Source organism: Dromaius novaehollandiae, chromosome 1, assembly GCF_036370855.1.
Source record: "Dromaius novaehollandiae isolate bDroNov1 chromosome 1, bDroNov1.hap1, whole genome shotgun sequence".
NCBI classification, from domain to species: domain Eukaryota; kingdom Metazoa; phylum Chordata; class Aves; order Casuariiformes; family Dromaiidae; genus Dromaius; species Dromaius novaehollandiae.
The window spans coordinates 154150314-154169115 of record NC_088098.1 but is presented as its reverse complement, the minus strand read 5'-3'; the positions used below and the strand labels follow the sequence as shown (position 1 = coordinate 154169115).

General features: G+C 36.7%; 1 protein-coding gene across 4 annotated transcripts in view; it reads left to right on the top strand.

The window, feature by feature from the left end:
• ATP11A (ATPase phospholipid transporting 11A) overlaps positions 1–18121 on the top strand; it is a 137491-nt gene extending 119370 nt beyond the window's left edge. For 2 of the 4 annotated variants that reach the window (XM_026096982.2, XM_064503842.1), the window contains 4 exons: positions 4129–4194; positions 4444–4547; positions 6563–6728; positions 13850–18121. In XM_026096982.2, the coding sequence (XP_025952767.1) occupies positions 4129–4194; positions 4444–4547; positions 6563–6728; positions 13850–14107 (594 nt within the window). In that variant the 3' untranslated portion in view covers positions 14108–18121. Of the gene's footprint in view, positions 1–4128; positions 4195–4443; positions 4548–6562; positions 6729–11287; positions 11404–13849 lie in introns of all 4 variants that reach the window. The other 2 variants (XM_064503851.1, XM_064503859.1) reach the window with 2 other exon arrangements.
• The last annotated feature ends 681 nt before the right edge of the window (positions 18122–18802 follow it).

The window sequence follows — 18802 nt, the reverse complement described above, 5'->3', positions numbered from 1 at the left end:
CAGAAACTCAGACTGATGCGAGGCTCTCCAAGCCTGATACGACATGAGAGTATTGGAAGATTTAACTGCAAGAAGAAAGTCAATAAATATTGGCATAATTTGAAGTTCCTGAACCAGATTCCTGCTGCATTTTAAACATGACTTCTCAATCATAAGACTCTTCTCAGAGAGTATTCTGCAGTTCATCTTTTTTTCTGTACAATTGATTACACATTGAGTAATTTTAAAATCATGAATAATTTGTTTTATTATGTTTTAAATGATTTTCTATTGCCACATGATCAGATTATCCCAGCCTGGTTCCCTGCAGATTTGTCTTTTGGCTGGCTGTGATCTCCATTCAAAGTTTTTTCCAAGGCAGGGCATTTGTGAGATCTCTTGTCCATGTGGATCCTCAATCAGCTAATATTGCGTGAGCTCATATAGAATTCTTTAGGTTGGAAGGGACCTTTGGAAGTCTTCCAGTTCAATCGCCTACTCAGTGCAGGGCTGACTAAAATCAATTTGCTCAAGGCCTTGTCTGGTCAAGTTTTGAATATCCTTGAGATTCCACAACCTTTCTGGGCAACCTGTTCCAATGCTTGTCTGTCTCCATGGTAAAAACAGTTTTCCTAATACCTAACCAGAATTTTTCTTGTTGCTACTTTTATCTGTTGCCTCTCATCTTGACACTTTGCATCTCTGAGAAGAGTCTGGTTCTGTCTTATCAGTATCAGATAGTTGAAGACAGCAACAAGATCGCTCCTTAGCCTTCCATTCTCAAGGCTGAACAAGCCCAGTTCCCTAAGCTTCACGTCATGTCACCAACTTGTTGAGGTTCCCCTGCATAGCACCTCTGCTCTCAAGCACATCAACTGCTTCCCTGCAATTTGATATCATCCACAAACTTGTTGAAGGTGTGTCATGTTACATTGTTCAGGCTGTTAGAAAAGACATTAAACAATACTGGCCCTAGTATCAAATCTGGAAGAACGTCACTAGTTACCAGCCACTAGCTGGACTTCATACTGCTGATCGCATCTCTGTGATGTGATCATGTACATCTTTGCCTGGCAGTCCAGCTAGTTTTCCATTCGCCTGGTAGTTCACATACCCTAAAAAAAAAATCACCAATTTGACTATAAAAATGCTATGGAAGTCTGTGTTGAAAGTCTTGCAGCTTTTCACTCTTACTGGAGGCACTGAAGAATCACTACATTTGGCATATCTAGAGAAACTTGTTTATAGAAGAGCTAACAAAAGTAGCCTTGTCAGGAGTATGAAAAACAGCATAAAATGTTAATTAAGATGTCCTAATAACTGAAACTATAAAGACATAAAATATTTACAGATAATATTTTTTAGAAAATTAATAAAAATGAGATAAAGAACTGGAGGCTGAACAGCTTTGAAGAACAGGAAAGAATATGTTTCACTGATAGCTGAAAGTTTTGGTTCTGACACAAATGTTGTAGGGATCGAAAGCTGCCATCTCTCAACTGCTCACGTATGTAAAATGAATAATAGACAGGTGTTCCTGTCACAGAATCATCAACAGAGTCAGCATTAGTAGGGAAACTGGGAGAAATTGTCAGCGGCAACACTGACAATTACCAGTGCTGTTGTGCCTAGAAAGGTTACTGAATGCTGTCATCCATCCATTCACTTCCATGTGACTCTGTGACTGGATTTGCACAAATCCGTTTTCTCTAGTGACTATAGAACTTCAGTCTCCTTGAGTAACAAGTGAAGCTTTTAGCAGAATCATAGAAATGTTGGTTGGAAGGGACCTCTGGAATTCATCTAGTTCAGCCTCTTGGTAGAAGCAGGATTGTTGCCAACACTAGATCAGGTCAGCCACGGCTTTGGCTGAGTCTTGAAAACCTCCAAGGACAGGGATTCCATGACCTCTCTGGGCAGCCTCTTCCAGTGCTGCATTACTCTCATAGTGATTTTTTTTTCCTAATTTGCAACCTGAACCTCTTAACATGCAATTTGTGGCCATGGGCCCTTGTGTCATCTACCACCTATTACTGTTTTTCAAATAGTTGTGGGCAGCTATTTAGGTTGTTCCTTAACTTCCTCTTCCCCAGACTAAGTAAATCCACTCTTTCAACCCTCTCTTCTGAGGAGAGCTATTGATCTCTAACCACCTTGGTAGCCTTCCACTTGATCCTTCCCAATTTTTTCACATCCAGGTTCAGCCTCACCATTGCTGAGTAGAGGGGAATAATCACCTGTCTTGATCCAGTTGCTAAGTTTCTCCTAATGTAGCCAAGTTTGCAGTTTGCCTTATTTATAGTGAGAAAATACTGTAGCTTTGTATTCAACCCGGAGTCCACCGTAATCCCATTGCAATTTCCTTTTCAGCAGGGCCACTACTCAGCCAGGAGTAATACCTTGCTTCCTCAGCTTCCAAATGAAAATGCTGTGGGAGACACCACCAAAAGGCTTGCTAAAATCAAAACTGATTACGTCCACTGCTCTTGCAGCAACTACATGGCCAGTCATTTTGTCGTAGAAGGCAATCAGGTTGATCAGATGTGATTTGCCCTTGGTAAATCCATGTAGAGTGTTCCTGATTATCTTTTTGTCCTTGATATGTATGGAAATGGATTCTAACAAGATATGATATTTCCAGGGATCAAGATGAGGCTGACTGGCATGCAGTTCCCCGAGTCTTCCTCCTTCCCTTTTTTCTTAAAGGTGAGGCTTTTGGCCTTTTTCCAGTCCTCAGGGACCTCTCCCCCCCCTCCCCCCCCCCCGCCCCCATTCACCGTGATTTTTCGCAGATAACAGACAATAGCCGTGCAGTCACATGGACCAGCTCTTTCAGCACAGTCGGGTGAATCCCATCCAGCCCTAAGGACATGAACGTGTCCAGATTCTAAGTGATCCCTAACCTGTTGCTCACCCACTGTTGGATGTTCCTTTCCTTCCCAAATTGTGCTGCTGCATAAAGGGAGCAGGCTTTGCCCTTGAAGATTCATATGCAAGGTGACCAATACTTCAGCATTTTCTTTATCGTCTTCCATTAGGTTGCCTCATCATTCCATCAATTGACCCACATTTTTCCTTTTCAACTAGGATACCTGTAGATACCCTTTTCGTTACCCTCAGCACCCATCTCTAATCTTAGTTCCAGCTGGGCTTTGGCCTTCATGATTTCATTCCTTTGCATGCGGGCAGTGCTTTTATACTATTCTTCTCTTACATGTTTCTTTTTTGCCTTTTTATTCATTGAGAAACTTTCCGCTTAGCCAACAGTGTCTTCTGCTGAAATTCCATATCGTCCTGCAGAACAGGGTTCCTGAGATCTCAGCATTTCTCTCTTTAAAAATCATTCAGCTCTCTTGGCCACCCTTCTGTTACATGGCTGCAATTTCCTGAATAAAACAGTCCATTTTCCTAAAACATAGTGTCCAGCTCTGCTGCTTATTTTCCTAACATTTCTCTAGACCCTGAACGCGGTCAGCTCATAGCTGCTGTGCTCCAAGCAATCCTCTGTGACCATATTCACCACCAGTACTTGCCTCCATCATCACGAGTGATCATTTCTGACCACTTGAAAAGCTGAAGTGTTTTTATTTCATTATGCAAGTGGGGAGAAAATTAACTACAATTCAGAAGTGTTATATCTTAAAATGTTATGTAGAACATTTATGTACTTAATATGGCTTTGATAGTTATCACATTCTTACTTGTACTGTTAGTGCTCTGTATTGTTCTATATTGCTCTATATTGCTCACTGTTGAACCTCCAAGAAACTTTGAAACTCCAAGGACAGCAGAGAAGTGAGATCAGAGAAAAGATGATGGCCAAGAAGACTCATGAAATTACGGCAGTTCATTTGGAAATCTCAGTAACTCACTAACTGTGCTACACTTTGTTTTTATAAAGAAATATACCTATGCACTTTGGGTTAAGTGCATTGACTGTGTGTTTTACTGTATGTAGTTCGAAGTGTGTACACACAAGAGCATGACAGAACATATAAGAATTCAAGGTTGTTGCTTAATGTCAGTTCATGATAAAAGGCAATACATGAGCTTTAAGTGTTTGTTTCTAGACAGTTCATGATACAGCATAAGATACAGCCTATAGCTGACATTGCAGTGTAAGATATAACCTATACCCATCTTTCATAGATGTTTGGAAACTGGACCTTTGGAACACTGGTGTTTACTGTGCTTGTATTCACAGTTACACTGAAGGTAAGGTATGCTATATTTTTTCCATTGAAACTTTCTTGGAGCTTGTTTTCTCATGGCTGTTTACTAATACCAACTTCTCTCTGTGACCATCCTTTTGAGGTTTTTAGTTTAATTTACAAGTTTTGCTATCTGTGCCTTCTTAACTGTGCTCAAAATCAAAAAGCTTTTTCAAAGGGTGTAATTTTAGTTCATTCCTACTGAGTATTCTGTTGCTTCTTTATAGTAATAACAAATCTATTGTTTTTTCAGCTTGCACTAGATACACAATATTGGACATGGATAAATCACTTCATGATCTGGGGATCACTGCTATTCTACATTATCTTTTCTCTGCTCTGGGGAGGAATTATTTGGTATGAACTCAAGTATAAATTGCATTGCAAATGTTATTTCAGAAACCTAAATAGAGTTGTTAGATATTTCACTTTTTTCCCCCAAACAGAATTCAGTTTAGCTTTTATGTATTGCAGAACTTCCAATAGCAATCACATTTTAAACACATCAGTAATGCTGCTCAGCTCTTCTTTCACTGAAAAATATTCTTAGAGAATAGACTGCTAAAAATATTCTTAGAGAAGACTATGAGAAGAAGAATATCAGACCTCAGACTGCCACTAAAGCTATCTCAATACTATAAAAAAATAAAAAAAGACTGAGGATTGGTTCAAGTGGCCAAGGCTATCTGTCTGAGGCAAAATGTCACAGAGTAGGTCAAATCTATGCTGCCTGGGGCTAGCCACTCAAAAAGCGTGTTTGTCTTGAGGGGAGCTCATTGTAACAGTCTAACCTAGAGGCAGGGAGTGAATGAACAGTGAAGCCATGTGGATGACCAGGGGCCATGTATTCTTGCCCTCTTTTGTTTAGTAAAGTAGATTTACCCTAAAGTAGATTGATCAGTAGTCTACTTGTCCTACTGCTGGTAAGAAAAAAAACTTTTTAAGAAACAATATAACTCCTGCCCATAGCTGATTAAAAAATATTAAAACCTTTTTTTATTTTAAAAAATTCCACATACTTGAGACTGAAATTTTGGGGAGATTAAGTTGAAATACAGGTTGAAGTTCTTATCATGCCTGATTGCCATCAGGAACTTAAATTCATGTCTCTCTCCTGTAGAAAGTTCCTAGGTACAAGGTCCTCTCTTTTAATCTCTCCTGCTGGAGCTTGTTCTGCTTTGTATGCATAAATAAACATGTTGAGGGACCTGAGATAAAACAACAGCTACTTGTTGCATGACGATTGAGGTGCCATTTAATTTGGAGTGAGGATTTGAATTACGGTGATTCCATTCCAAATGAGTAACCAACTGTCAGCTCTTGGATATTCAGTAGCCTCTTTTTCTTCAATAAAATCAGATCTCAGTTTCTTCAGCATCAGAATGACAACAGTTTGCAGAAGTGCTATTTTTCCTGAAACTGTCAGTCCTGCTGTGTATTAGAGATGTCACTATTTACATGCAGCAATGTATTTTAACTTGCATACTTTTTAGAATGCAAGAACTTCTATCAAATTTTGGAAACAAGATGAAATATGGTTATACCAGTATGGAAATATTTGGGCTATTTTAACAATTCTTACGTATTTGTGGGTTCTGTCTTCCATCTAAAGAGATTTCTAATACAGTATTTAATTACTGGCAGTAGGTCTTTACACTGCAGTATTGCTACAAACTGTCCATTGATCTTTGTTCTCAGTAAGCATGGCCTTTAGTTCCAATTACTGTAAATATAAATGACTGTTATGTACCTTAAACCTTCATTAGTGAAAGCAGTGAGGGCATTTTAATGACCATAAAACTGCCATCAAGATACAGGGAAAGGTGCAAGTGAAGGCATGCAAGTGAAAGCAGTGAGAATAGGGGAAGATGCAAATGTGGTGAATAGGTTGGGGAGCTTAACATGAAGCCATCAGAGATGCTTGGGGGTGCTTGAGCAATGAGAGGTGTGCAGAAGGGTATGGTTGACAAGCCTTGCTCTGAAGGGCCATGCAAGAGAGCGTGCAATGAGAGAGGAAGGAAGTCATGGCTAGGAGACTGTGAGAAGAATACAGAGAATACCTGGGGCAAGATAAGGAGTAGGTGGAAGAGCATGAACAGAGTGTAAGAATATAACTTTGTTTATATTTGCAAGAGAGAGGCAGCTTGGAGGGAGGGGTATCATGATATTTCCTACACCCTGAAAGACAGGAGGAGGACAGTTCCCTCTCATCAGTGAATGTCCAGATCTCACTTTGAGAAAACTGGGATGGATGAACTTGCACAAACTGAGAAGTTGAACCTGCTGCATTTCATGACTGTCATAATATTTGTATTTAACATTGCCAACCTTTCTCTTGTGTACTGAATTTCTATTTAATCTTTTCCCACTAGGCCTTTTCTCAATTATCAGAGGATGTATTATGTGTTCATGCAAATGCTGTCTAGTGGTCCTGCGTGGCTGGGTATCATTCTACTCATAACTGTCAGCCTTCTTCCAGATGTTCTTAAGAAGGTTTTATGCAGACAGTTGTGGCCTACAGCAACAGAAAGAATCCAGGTAAAAATTATTTTTGTTTTACAGTCATTGTAAGTACCACAGGTCTCTCTAATAATTAGACTTCTCTCAGGTTTAGAAACAAGCTTAGAGCAGAGGTTCCCCATGTATAATATACATCATTGGTTGTTTACTAACTGCTTCCAAGTGGTATGGTGAATGAAGCTGCCTATTATTTATATGGTGGTATTTACCTAAACCCTGGGGTGAATTGTGTGCCTCCTTACCAGCAACCACTGGGAAATCGGCTGATAAGGATGATGGGAGATGGGTGTACAGCTGAACATGATTCCTCATTTAAGGAAATGAAAAGGACCAGGGGATGGGATTCTCAGTGTGGGTAGACAGAAGTAGTGAGGGAGAAAATAGGGGTGTGGCCTGGATAGTTTAAGGTATGCAGTAGGAAGTAGGGGTGGGGGAAGTTAGCAATCTCTCTCAGCCTAGGCACAGAGCCTTGAGTTGTTCCTGTTGTAGAGTATTCAGGGATGCTGTCCACAGCCATGATTTGAAGTAATTATCTTTCAAACCTAGAAAATACATTTGCAATTATTCTACTGCATTAAGGAAACTTTAATATGGGCAAAATTTTAGCATTTGCTGTCCAAGTTGAACATAGTTGTCTACAAGCTAATTTAGCTAAGCTAAATAAGCTAAGTCTAAATTAAAACCCAATAGCAAGGGAGCATGTCATTTTATTGAAATCCACTTCAGAGATTTGAACAAGCAGTTGCAATCCTATAGCAGGGGAACTCTGCAGCTACATGCGTTTTTGTTGTTGAACAAAACCTGTGATTTATATGCTTAGCAACACACTATATATTCATCACAATTATTTTAAGGAATGTGTAGTAAACTCGTGCCAACATTCAATTGTATTGCATGATCTATGCAATATAATACTTTCTTAGTAAACTATTTTATATTGATGCTGTGCCTGTTACAAAAATGTGTATTTAAACTTTATTCACATTCTCTTAAACATTTTTCCTTTTATATTTTAAATTATATTTATTTTGCCTATTTTGATGCATTATCTCTAGAAAAAAATTTCAAATCTATTTGTCATAGTAAATTACCTATGCCTTGCTGCCCCCATGAGAAGAGTATTTTTAAAACTGTTGTCACCTTTCTTCTGATCAGCCTAACAGAAGAAACTGTTGCATAAATATAGGCCTCCTCTGCTGAGGCTGAAAGGGAAGCCAGGTTCTGTGGGAAGCACAGTACTAGTCTGGGGCCATCAGACTAACCCTAACTGAAGATTTTGCCTGTATTTTTGGCCTCAGCAAACTTTCATATATTACATAGGTTAAAATGCGTATGGATGGTAGAAGTATTGATTCTGAAACTTGTGTTATTGCCCTTGCTCTTTTCAGCACATCAACTGCCATTGTTAGGTTAAATTAATGAGTTACCACTGACTGTGTGTTGGGATTAGTTAGTATTTTAATTTCTATTAGAAAATATATTTTACATTAAGAGGAAAGGAACAAAGGAACTTCACTGCTAAGGAAAATAAAGTTTCCTCTTTGGCAAAGGTAAAATAAATTCTGTTCTAATATCTGTAAAGTAAGACCACTTGCCATTGTTTTGCATTCCTTGAATATACAGAATTATGCCCTACTTCAGGCAAAAATATAGCAGTTCCAGGCTGATCAGCATGTAGCATTTTTCTATTTACATATCTTTAATAGATGTCTGTATGGCATATATGCTACTTGTAGAAGAATTTGCTCAGTGTAGTTCTGCATGCTTTAATTTAAAAGTTTAAAGAGAGAATGTGGATGGGTTAATGCAAAAAAATAATACCCCAACAAAGGTATTACAGCATTTCTCATTGACATTGTATGTTAGTGTTGGAAATGAATCAGTTGTAAAGCAGACTTTTTGGCTTAACACTGGCAATATTCTTTTTTTTAATATTTAGTAGAAAATCTTTGGCTTTTAACCAGATATATCCCTTGTGTTTCTTCTTCCCTCTCTCTGTTTCCTCCTGTCTTCCAATCCGCTCTGTCTAAATAATTGCTACCTTGCTTTAATCATAAATGATGTGCACGGTTACTTCCTACAATCTTCTGGGGAAATCAGACTAAACATCAGTGCCTTTCTGTTGAGCAGTCCACCATCTTTATGCTTTCTCAGACTTCAAGCAGTCTAAGTTTCTAATGGAAAAAAAGGTGACTTTTTTCTGCCTTTCTGCATGCTTGGACATTTCATTCAAAGGACAGTAGAAAGTTTATCATCAGAAGTTATTTACCATACTCATTGTCTCCATTTCTGATTCACGTCAACTATACTTTAAAGAAGAATACTTTTCATATAGATTTTTCCTTCTTCTATTTATTTGTCCCAAAGAACCTATGAATCATTGTCATAATCCCTCACTATCATTACTCTGTCATTTTTGCCGCTGTTATTACTGAATTTTACATAATGTTTCTGCCTCAAGAATCTGAGATTTTTAGATTTCCATTTTAATCATTGATATATCTGTAGGTGAATGCATGTTGTGAGTAAGTGAAATATTCACCACACAAAGAAATGATAATACTGATTATGCCAATGTTACTAGCTTAGTATAGAAAATGTAGTACTGGAAGATACTGAATCAGTCTTTCAAATATGTGGACATATCTCCTCTGCTGTTATGGAAGAATATGCAGCTTTTTTTTGGAAAGTTATTTCTAGCATACATTTTCAAACCAAGCTTTCCTTGTATTCCATTTTATGAAATTCTGTGATTCTTTTTCTAGAAAGAAGATAATCCAAGATCCAGAAGTATATACTATTTAATTTAATAATGAAATAGAAAAAAACTAGTAAATTTTGGCTTCACTGAAGTTTATAAGAAACCTGTTTTTGACTGAGTACTAGGAGACTGTTGGTTTCCACTGCAGAATTTACATCCTTATTTTTTAACTAGTTAATATAAAAAATACATTTTCTCTCTCTTTCTCCCTTCAAAAATATGTAGTCAATAAAAATGACAGAAACTGCATAAATCACAAGGAAAATACATGAAGTTGTTTTCAGTATTGAATATTTTGGCTAAAACAAGCTTGTAGGTTCCTTAGTATTAGTTTGAATGGGCTTTTAACCAATTATTTTTAAACTTACTGCATTCATATAGCTACGAAACCTTCTTTATAATAAAGAACTTCTGGAACAGTTGAGAAGTAAAACATAAGACTAGCTAAAAGCTAGCTTTTAATGGGCTAGAGCATTGGTTCTGCAAAAGCTTTGGAGGAATCTGTTGTCTTTGAGTAATGCAGGCCAAAACCTGCTCATGTCTTATACATGTGACTGTTTGACTCAATGCATCAATCTGAATTTTGTTCTTTAACTGGAAGAAAAGAGCAGGGGTTTTGTGGGGTTTCTCTCAGCCTTTACTTTTAATAAGCAGTAGGGGTTTTTTAATATCCAAACTGCATTAATTTGTTGTGGAAAATATAAATTACCCTCTTTTCATGTGTTTTATTGTCCCTTCAAGTAACAATGCTTCAGTAACATATTTTCTAACTGAAATGCCAGGTGTTTTGATTATGAGCTGTAAATAACTTCTATGTTTTCATTCCTTTTTAAGAAACATTTTTCTTTTTCTCTTGGCTTCTGACTGATGGTTTTTTACTTCACTTTCACTTTAGTCACAAGATCAGACCATCACCCTTGTTATGAAATCTCTACCCTTTGCTACTCTCGGGGAAACCCAAAGCAGCACTTCTGCTTTGGGAAGCCTCTCTGGGGATTTGCCATTCTTTTATTCCTCAATGGGCTTAGCTTCTGTTGAACAAGTGCACAGTGCTCTTAGAAAACTAGTGACCAGTAAACCGTTGCCTTTTTCATGTGTTGGGCTCCTCATCTATGGAAAGCAAAGAAAGGGATCCTGCTGTTGCAATATTTGAATCCTATGGAAGAAGTTACCTTGGCAACTCTCCCGCCCTCTTCCACCATGTTGTAATGAATAAGCTGTAAGTCGGCCTTCATTACCGCTGGGCTCCATCACCTTCATGTGCAACACTGCCTTCACTATACCGTTGTCCTGGGGAGTAGTGAAGCAGGACATTCGCTCCTTAACTTGGCATGCCTGGGCTGGCTAGTCAAGAACATCTTGAAAGAAATACTGGGCCAGTGTGGCTGCCAAATGTCCTGTAGGGCACTGCTGTAGGTGCAGCGCTTGTACATGGCTTTATCAAATCAAGGGGAACTCTCTAATTCAGTAAAAGGGGAACTCTCAGTACAGGTCCTTGTCAGTGGGGAGGAACACACAGCCCACGGTAACTGGTTGTCGTACAATTTAAATACTTTTGGAAGTAATTAAGTATTTTTTAACAAAGTTTGGAATGGAATTAAAAACATCCTCAGTGTGGCTCAAAGGGTTAACATCAGGACTGAGAAATAGCAACCTTGTTTTACACTGAATAACCTTTTATTTTTAAATCTATCAGAAAATCTGTCACTTTACAGGACCTTGGTACAGTAGTTACATTTGTACCAAATGGTACAGTTTGTTCACATTTCCCTCATGTATTCAGCAAGAGTCTCAGTGTTTTTCCTCATCCTTGCAGAAGAGTATGAGACATAAAACAACCCTAAATGCACTGGCGAACAGCGATGGGCCACTTCTTGAAGGAAATCTTTCAGCTTCCGAGGCATAATTAGATCAAAGCTAGGTAACAGTACTGTACGTGTTGCCAGTTTGGATTAATTTCTGTTGGTGAACTGTGCTTTTTACAAATCAGCTGTTTCCTCCAGAGTTTTTGCTGTACTTTACCAATATTGATATAAAATCATTATATTTTACTTGGAGAGCCTAGTTTTTGCAAGAGGTACTCCATATCCCAGGTAAGATCTTTATGTCTCAGACACTTACTAGTGTAACTCAAAACAATGCGTCTGCATGAATCAGTGTACCTGTATTAAAGTCCTGTTAGAACATTGGGTGGTGTGTGACATCTGCTTTATAGAACTGCAGCCACTATTGCAGAATGCATTCACATTACACCATGGTATAGACTATATAAAAAGTCAGAAGTAATGCTTGCTCATTAGCAGTTTATCCATAATATCTCAACTTCTTGAATACATACATAGACCAAATGCAGACAGTAAAACAGGAAGATAACAGTATTAAAGGAAGCAAGTTACATGTGAATAGAACCTAGTGTCAGGAGACGGGCATCTGACAGTATCTACCATAACAGTATGGTCTGTATAGACCAGTGCATCAATGCGTTGCTGCCTTGGATCGACAGAGAAGCATGGTAGTCTTGCCAAACATCTGAAACAGGAGCCTAAGTGGTGAGCTTCTAAAGCCTGAAAACATTAGGGCAGGAGAATGAAGTTCTCTGCTTTACATTATCTCCTTGACATACCACTGGTTACACTAACAAGTATAAGTAAAAAGTTAACACTTTTTAGTCAAATACATTTCCACTTGGATGCCATATCTGCTCCAGTCCTTTCACACTCTCTTGACCTCAAAAAGCCAAACATGATGAATTAAGTGAAGGAGCAAAGTACTCATATTTGAAGAGGACAAATGCAATGTAATGAGCTGGTTTGGGAGAAAGTGGCCTGGGCTGTAGGGCTTAAAGGTAGGTGAAGCGTTCTTTTGATTTATTTTTAACGTCTGCTAGATGAGAAGTAGTAGGAAGTGCAAGCTTTCTGGAGTAGTGTTAGGCATAGCAGATTAAAAGATAGCATGCTTTGGAATCCAGCATTTTGTGTGTGGAAAAATACAATTTTGTTTTTAGAGATACTTACGGTAACTAAAGTGCTTTACTTTGTAGCTGGAGGAATAGGAAAATTAGTAGCAAATTGGTGTTTGAAAACTCCCTCTAACATTTCCAAAACAAAGTCTGCTAATCAGTTACGTGATTATCTGCATTTTTGCATATTAATGTTGCTATTTGGTCTATATATGTGTTTCAAAGAAGCCAGGCAGCACTGATAGTAAATAGTTTGGTACAGTTGGCTCACTCTCTCTTCCCAGAGTAACTGTTGTTAAGATAGCTTTCTGCATGCTCCTGGTTATGTAAGAGTAGTGTTTTGAGCTTGTGATTGGCATAAAAAAATGTAATATTAAATCTCATGCAAATTTCTATAAACATACATCATTAATATTTGTTTTTTCCCCCTTTTTGCTATTTTGTTGATGTTAGCAGGGAAAGAGAAAGCGTATGATGAAGAATATTGCTGGTATATATAGTATTTATGAAGAGAGTGATTGATACCATTTGTTTGAATAATACTTATAATGTATTTATATCTTAAATACTGTCACATTACCTCCATAACCCTGTACCTGGACATTATATGTGCATGTAGCAAGGAGAATAGATAAACCTGATTTAGGAAAGCACTGTGCCAATTTTCTTTTGGTCTGTGCATATGTTCCAGAGTCTTGTCATGCAACTATGCTATTACTTTAGTCCTGAGCATTTCCTGAGTGGAGATGCTGATACTGCCAGAATGTTGGGTGACTAGGTAGTACAGATAATTGGTAATTGGTAATTAGACTCAGAGAGTGTTGTGATGTGTAGTATAAGTTGCCTGTATAGATGCCACATGTAACCTAAGCAAGCCCAAAACCAGATCTTGCTTAAAAGTACAAAACTAGTGCATTAAGCCACTGGCACTTTCATCTGTTAGCACAAACCGATTGTAGAAAATTCTCTCTCTTTGGAAGTACAGAGCAAGGCAGTTGATTTTTTTTCTGTCTTCTTAAAATTCCCCCTAAAAATTACTGACTGAAAAAGCTCAGAGATAAAAAGATACATCAGTAATCAGTGGAAAATGCTATATAAGCCTGATAAAAAAAACCCTCAACTTGAAAACAATCCTCTGTGTCTTCATCTGTTCTCTAAAAAACCCATTATCAGCTTTAGAAATTGTATGTAAAATTATGCCTGATTCTGTAGGTCTTAATGTAAAATTAACTGTGTTGAAAGTGGTTAATTGCTCGACAATATGAGGGATTATACTTTCACTTGAAACAAATAGCCAGAGTGGTGATCTAGTGAGAGGCATTAATATGCCAAGGGTATAATAGCCTTATGAAAGGACACAATTTTAGACTTCTGGCTCTGAAATTATCTATTTACTGTCTATTTATTTTTTCTTAACAGAATGCATCAAGGCACTGTCAGGACCACATCTCAGAATTCACACCTCTTGCCTGTCTGAAAAGCCCAAGATACAGGAGCAGTGACTGCAGCAATTCCCCAGCAAGAAGGTCTAATTCTCATTCTAAAAAAATGATGTTTACGCACTGGAGAGGCATTGATTATTCAGTACTTCCATCTGTCTTTGGCTATTCAAATAAGCGTTGTTGTTCCAGTGCAGGCTACCGCTACAGTGGGTCGGGTTTGGAAACATCCGTATGACAGAACACCAATTCAAGCCTTTAAAAACTGGTTTTGTTTATTTCTTTTTTGCAAAAACAGGAAACAGACATGTCACAGAAATATATTAAACTCTACTTGGCTTTTGCTGTCTGAAGTAGTGTTCAGACAAACAGGATTAAGAGCTATAAGTATGAAACCTTCCAGGCCAATTGGCCTCTTCTATGTTTCAAACTACTGGAGCAATGAACAATCTGCACAGTCTGGTACTGTGAGACTGATAGCACTAAAAATTTTTCATTCTGTGTCAAGACTTTTGTGCATTTATTGCTTGTCATCTTTAGTCATTTTCTTTGTTACTTGAAGTGTATAGTTTCAGTCAGTGACCTACATTTTGAGATTAACAGTTTTAATTTTCAGCCAGAAGCAATGACCTCAGTTATCTCCAATGAAAGTCTCCTAAAGTATATTTAACAAGTGCGGTTTCTGATTTTGCTCTGTCCTTTTTCTTTTTTTGCTTTTTCTGTAGAACAAACTGGTGTCTCCTCTGTGCAAATCTGCTTTCAAGAAACACTCTCTAACATTCACTTCCTTGTAAGTGGCCAAATCAGGGCTATGTATGGTTTTGAGTTAGTTTTCCCCTGTAGAAAGATAGGCAAAATAATTCTTGTGTAGCATATGCACTATATGAAGTCAAGCTGGCTGTTAAATAGGTAAATATATATTATCAGTGTTGGTATCTACTCAAAAACTGAATGTAAGCATTTTGCCTAAAATGTCTTTGTGAATTTGTCAAAGATAAAAATTAGCCAGTGCTCCCACTTGTTACCTATCTCAGTGATTTTAAAGTATGCATACATAGTAAAAAAGCAAGCGTGTTTTTTTTCAAAGCCTTTTCTAAAAAAAAGAAAAAAAAGGAAAAAAGGCTATTTTTCCTACCTAGATATGAGTCTTTTACTATCTGGATTTCATCCTTTTAATTTTGATTTTTTTTTTTATTGTGTGATTAAATATGGGCTAGTTGGCTCAGCAGAGGTTATTACAAAGAAGTACACAACTGTTAACTTTTGCAATGGAACCACTAGGTGGCATACGGCTGTTCGCTAATGAACCATAGTTCTGACAGAAATTAGTTTGACAAGGATTGTTTGAATTATTTTAAGTATGACAGCCAACTTGAACGTCTGTTATCTCTGCTGCATTTATGTTACCTTGCACTAACTTTACTGTTAGCTCTATCCTTGTCTTGTTTCTTTACTCCAGTGTTTTATTTTGGGGTGCAAAAATATCTGAAGGATGAATCTGATTCCAATCAATTTCAGTAAACCTGGTGCTTATAACTGGTAAATAACCATAATCATTAAATAATTCTGGGAGGCCATTAGCTAAAAATTTATTTCTATATGAAAACAAAATATCTGGAATCAGAGCTACAGCCTTTATTGGAAGACTTGACCAAGATATTGTTAATTGTCTTTTTAATGGAGTAGGACGGAGGGAAAATGATTTCCCTTTTTGTGTTTTTTTTTAAAAAGGTAGAAGCAAAATAATTTACTTTACTTTTTAATAAAAGAAAAATCAACTTACCGGGAAATGTTCCTTGCAATATTCCTAGCGAATTTCCTATTAAAAAACAGTGAAATATTATCAATATGCCCTGAAACAAACAGACATACTGTAAAGTGAGTTGTGAAATCTTTATTATACCAAAGATAAAGGATAAATTTTAAAACATCCAACAGTGAGCACCACAAATGCATTCATTGTCCTTTAAAATGGTATGAAGGTATTTTTACCATTTAATATGTAGCACTTTTCAGTTTCAAAGAATGTCATCATAGCAGTCACAATCTGAAATACATAAATATGTATATGGGTGTGGGTGTGTATATATGTATTTGCCATTGCATACTTGAATGTTGGTCAGTTAGAACCGTCCCCTACATAAAACACTGGTGTATATATTTTTAAAAAAATTAATATGGGTATAAATTTTATACCAGTAGCAGTGACAAATTTCTTGTGTGTAGTTAACAAATTATTTGTAATGTATTTTTTAGAAATCTTAAAATTGCCTTTGCACTGAAATATTTTCATACTGTAGCTATTTATAAATCTGTTTTACGCATACATTTGTTAACACACCATTTCTATTTTTTTTTTTAAGTTTTGAAGGCTTTTTTTATACTTTTGAGTTTTGGCCACCTAAACTTAGCTTACAGTGGAATTGTGGCTGAATGTTAAAATTTTGATGAATGTTAAGTTAGAAATATAGGTCTATTGCTCTGTCAGTCTCGCCCAAACTATTCATGTTTTATTGTTGTTTGTGACAGCAGTGATTAGAGTGGTATACTTTCTGTGCTATACTGCTTTTTATTCTACAAAGCCTCCTGCTTTTTTACTTTATTCTGATTTCCAACTTTTAGCCTTAAATAACAAAATTCTTGCTTGATGTTTTTGTAAATGCTGCATTCCTGTTCTGCCTACTAACAAAGCAGTTCATTGCAAAGTTCTTGTGACCCAACACTTAGAAATTATTGAAAATATTATTCAGGCTGAAACACCTATATAAGTGCTTGGGGAATTTTAGTTAAACGTGTCATTCTGTGGAAGGGGAAGGATGATAGAATTTAAGTGGAAGTTTCTGCTTTGATTTAGCAATACTTTTACCTTTAAAAGTTGGTAGTTTGCTTGTTAAAATAGACCATTTAAAGGAAAAGGCATGTAACAGCTCAGTTTCAATTGATGCATCTTTGCTTCAGTCCTTGTTACTATTGCCATGCAAACCTAGTCCACGGCAGCAGGTGTTGGAGTTTCATTGTAAATGGATCAGACAATATGAAGATGAAAAAGAAGAAGTTAGATCAAAATGAATTAGAAAGTTTTATTAGGGATGGGACACTAAAAGGAGACAGGTTTTTATATAATAAAAGAAAAATTAAAGGGGAAAAGTAGAAAAATTTATATATCTTCCTAACTTGCCTTGTTTAAATTGTTGCAGCTTTAACAGCATAATGTCTCCATAACTGCTTCTATAAATGTCTTGAAACTGGTAAGCACTAACCAAATGTATGTGAAGACTTAGAAAGTATTTCAAGCTTTTCAGCCACTGAAGCGTATGTATTGCTGCAGTGGCTTGTGGCAAAAGACTTAAATCTTTTTTGTTTCATGATGTACAATAATTAATATTGTTTGTTCAGCCACATAATATAAAAGCTTACAGTTTACTTTCTTGCTTGCATTAGCCTGTTTGTCTTGATCCAGCTGGCTTGCAAATATAAAAGGAAAAAATAGCTTAATTAAGCAACTGCACTACTTTTCTTTTGGAAGCCAGTGGGATCACTGTGCTCATGCTACTGTCTCTGTTAAAAAAAAGCTTTAATGGTAATTTGCGAAAGTATTATGGAAGTGAAAAAGTATGTGATCCTACTTTGCAGAATAATCTAAAAATCAGTTTATATAGCTTTAATTTTTTTTTACCTTATGAAAATACACAGAATTTTAATATGCGTTGTCTCTGACACAAATTCTGTGGTATGTATACAATGCATTTTAAATGTCCTTCCATGATCTAATGTAAAGTAGAATCTGCAGAAGTGCTTTTGGGGGGTTGGGGGTAGTTATCTGTGCATTAAACATTAAAGATGTCTGTAGTCATCAGCACCAAATACTGACATTTATTTTTAATTGAACAATTATAGGTGCATTTATTTGAAAATAAATCAGACTTCGAATCTCATGTTTAGATTATCATATACCACTTCATTTATTTGATTGAAGAGTCAGTGTGTGAATACGTTACTGTAAAGTTTCTTTTCAGTGCTATTTTTAACTTTCATTTCTGTAGATAACCATATATAACTTGTTTATATTCAGTCACATTTTGGATCTTTATGTAGAATATATAAGCAGGAGACATGAATCTGCTTGCAATAAATTTAAAAATTCAAGACTGGTTTAAGTTTGTTCATGGGTAATTAAACTAATTTAAGTATGAATATGAGATGATTTCTTATTAACCTGTAATAAAATACAAGTAGATAACAGAAAATTAAATTAGTGTTTGATTCTCTTCCTGAATATACTTGTAGTCACATTCATTTTCAGAGGATATATAGCCAGCTAAAAAAGCTAGCTAACAGAAGGGAAAAATCAAAGAAGGATGAAATGTGAACAGTGTGGGTGTTGTTTCAAAGTAAATACAAACTGGTGCCAGTCTAGGAGAGCTTCATTCCTCCCGCATAGATTGGATTAGTGCTAAATTTCACCTTTTTAACTAAATTATAAGCTACACATAAGAAGATCAGTATTTCCTTGTGATTCTGATGTCCTGAGCAAGTTCTCCTTTCTCTCGCAATATTGGCAATTTAAAGAAACTGAATTAAAAGGCAGAAAGAGTGGGCTTTACCATCTGAGTTGGTAGCAATGTTCACAGATTCTTATAAAATGAACTGATAGCATGCAAATACCATCATTTTCTTTCTTTCTTTAGGTGGTACAATTATTGGACTTTCTGTATTTTTGAAACTGGGAAAGACTATACAGCATATTCACGTAGTCAAACTGAAGCTCTCCTAGAGAGCTTCCACAAAGCAATTAAGAGCATTAGGTTGGTGAGTCCCTCTTTCTCTCTGAGGCTACATAGAATGCATAGGCACCTTTTTTCTGTATTTAAAATTCAGTGGTTTTGAGCACTGCTATATAGCTGTTGTTTTCTCAGTTCCTAAAATACAGATT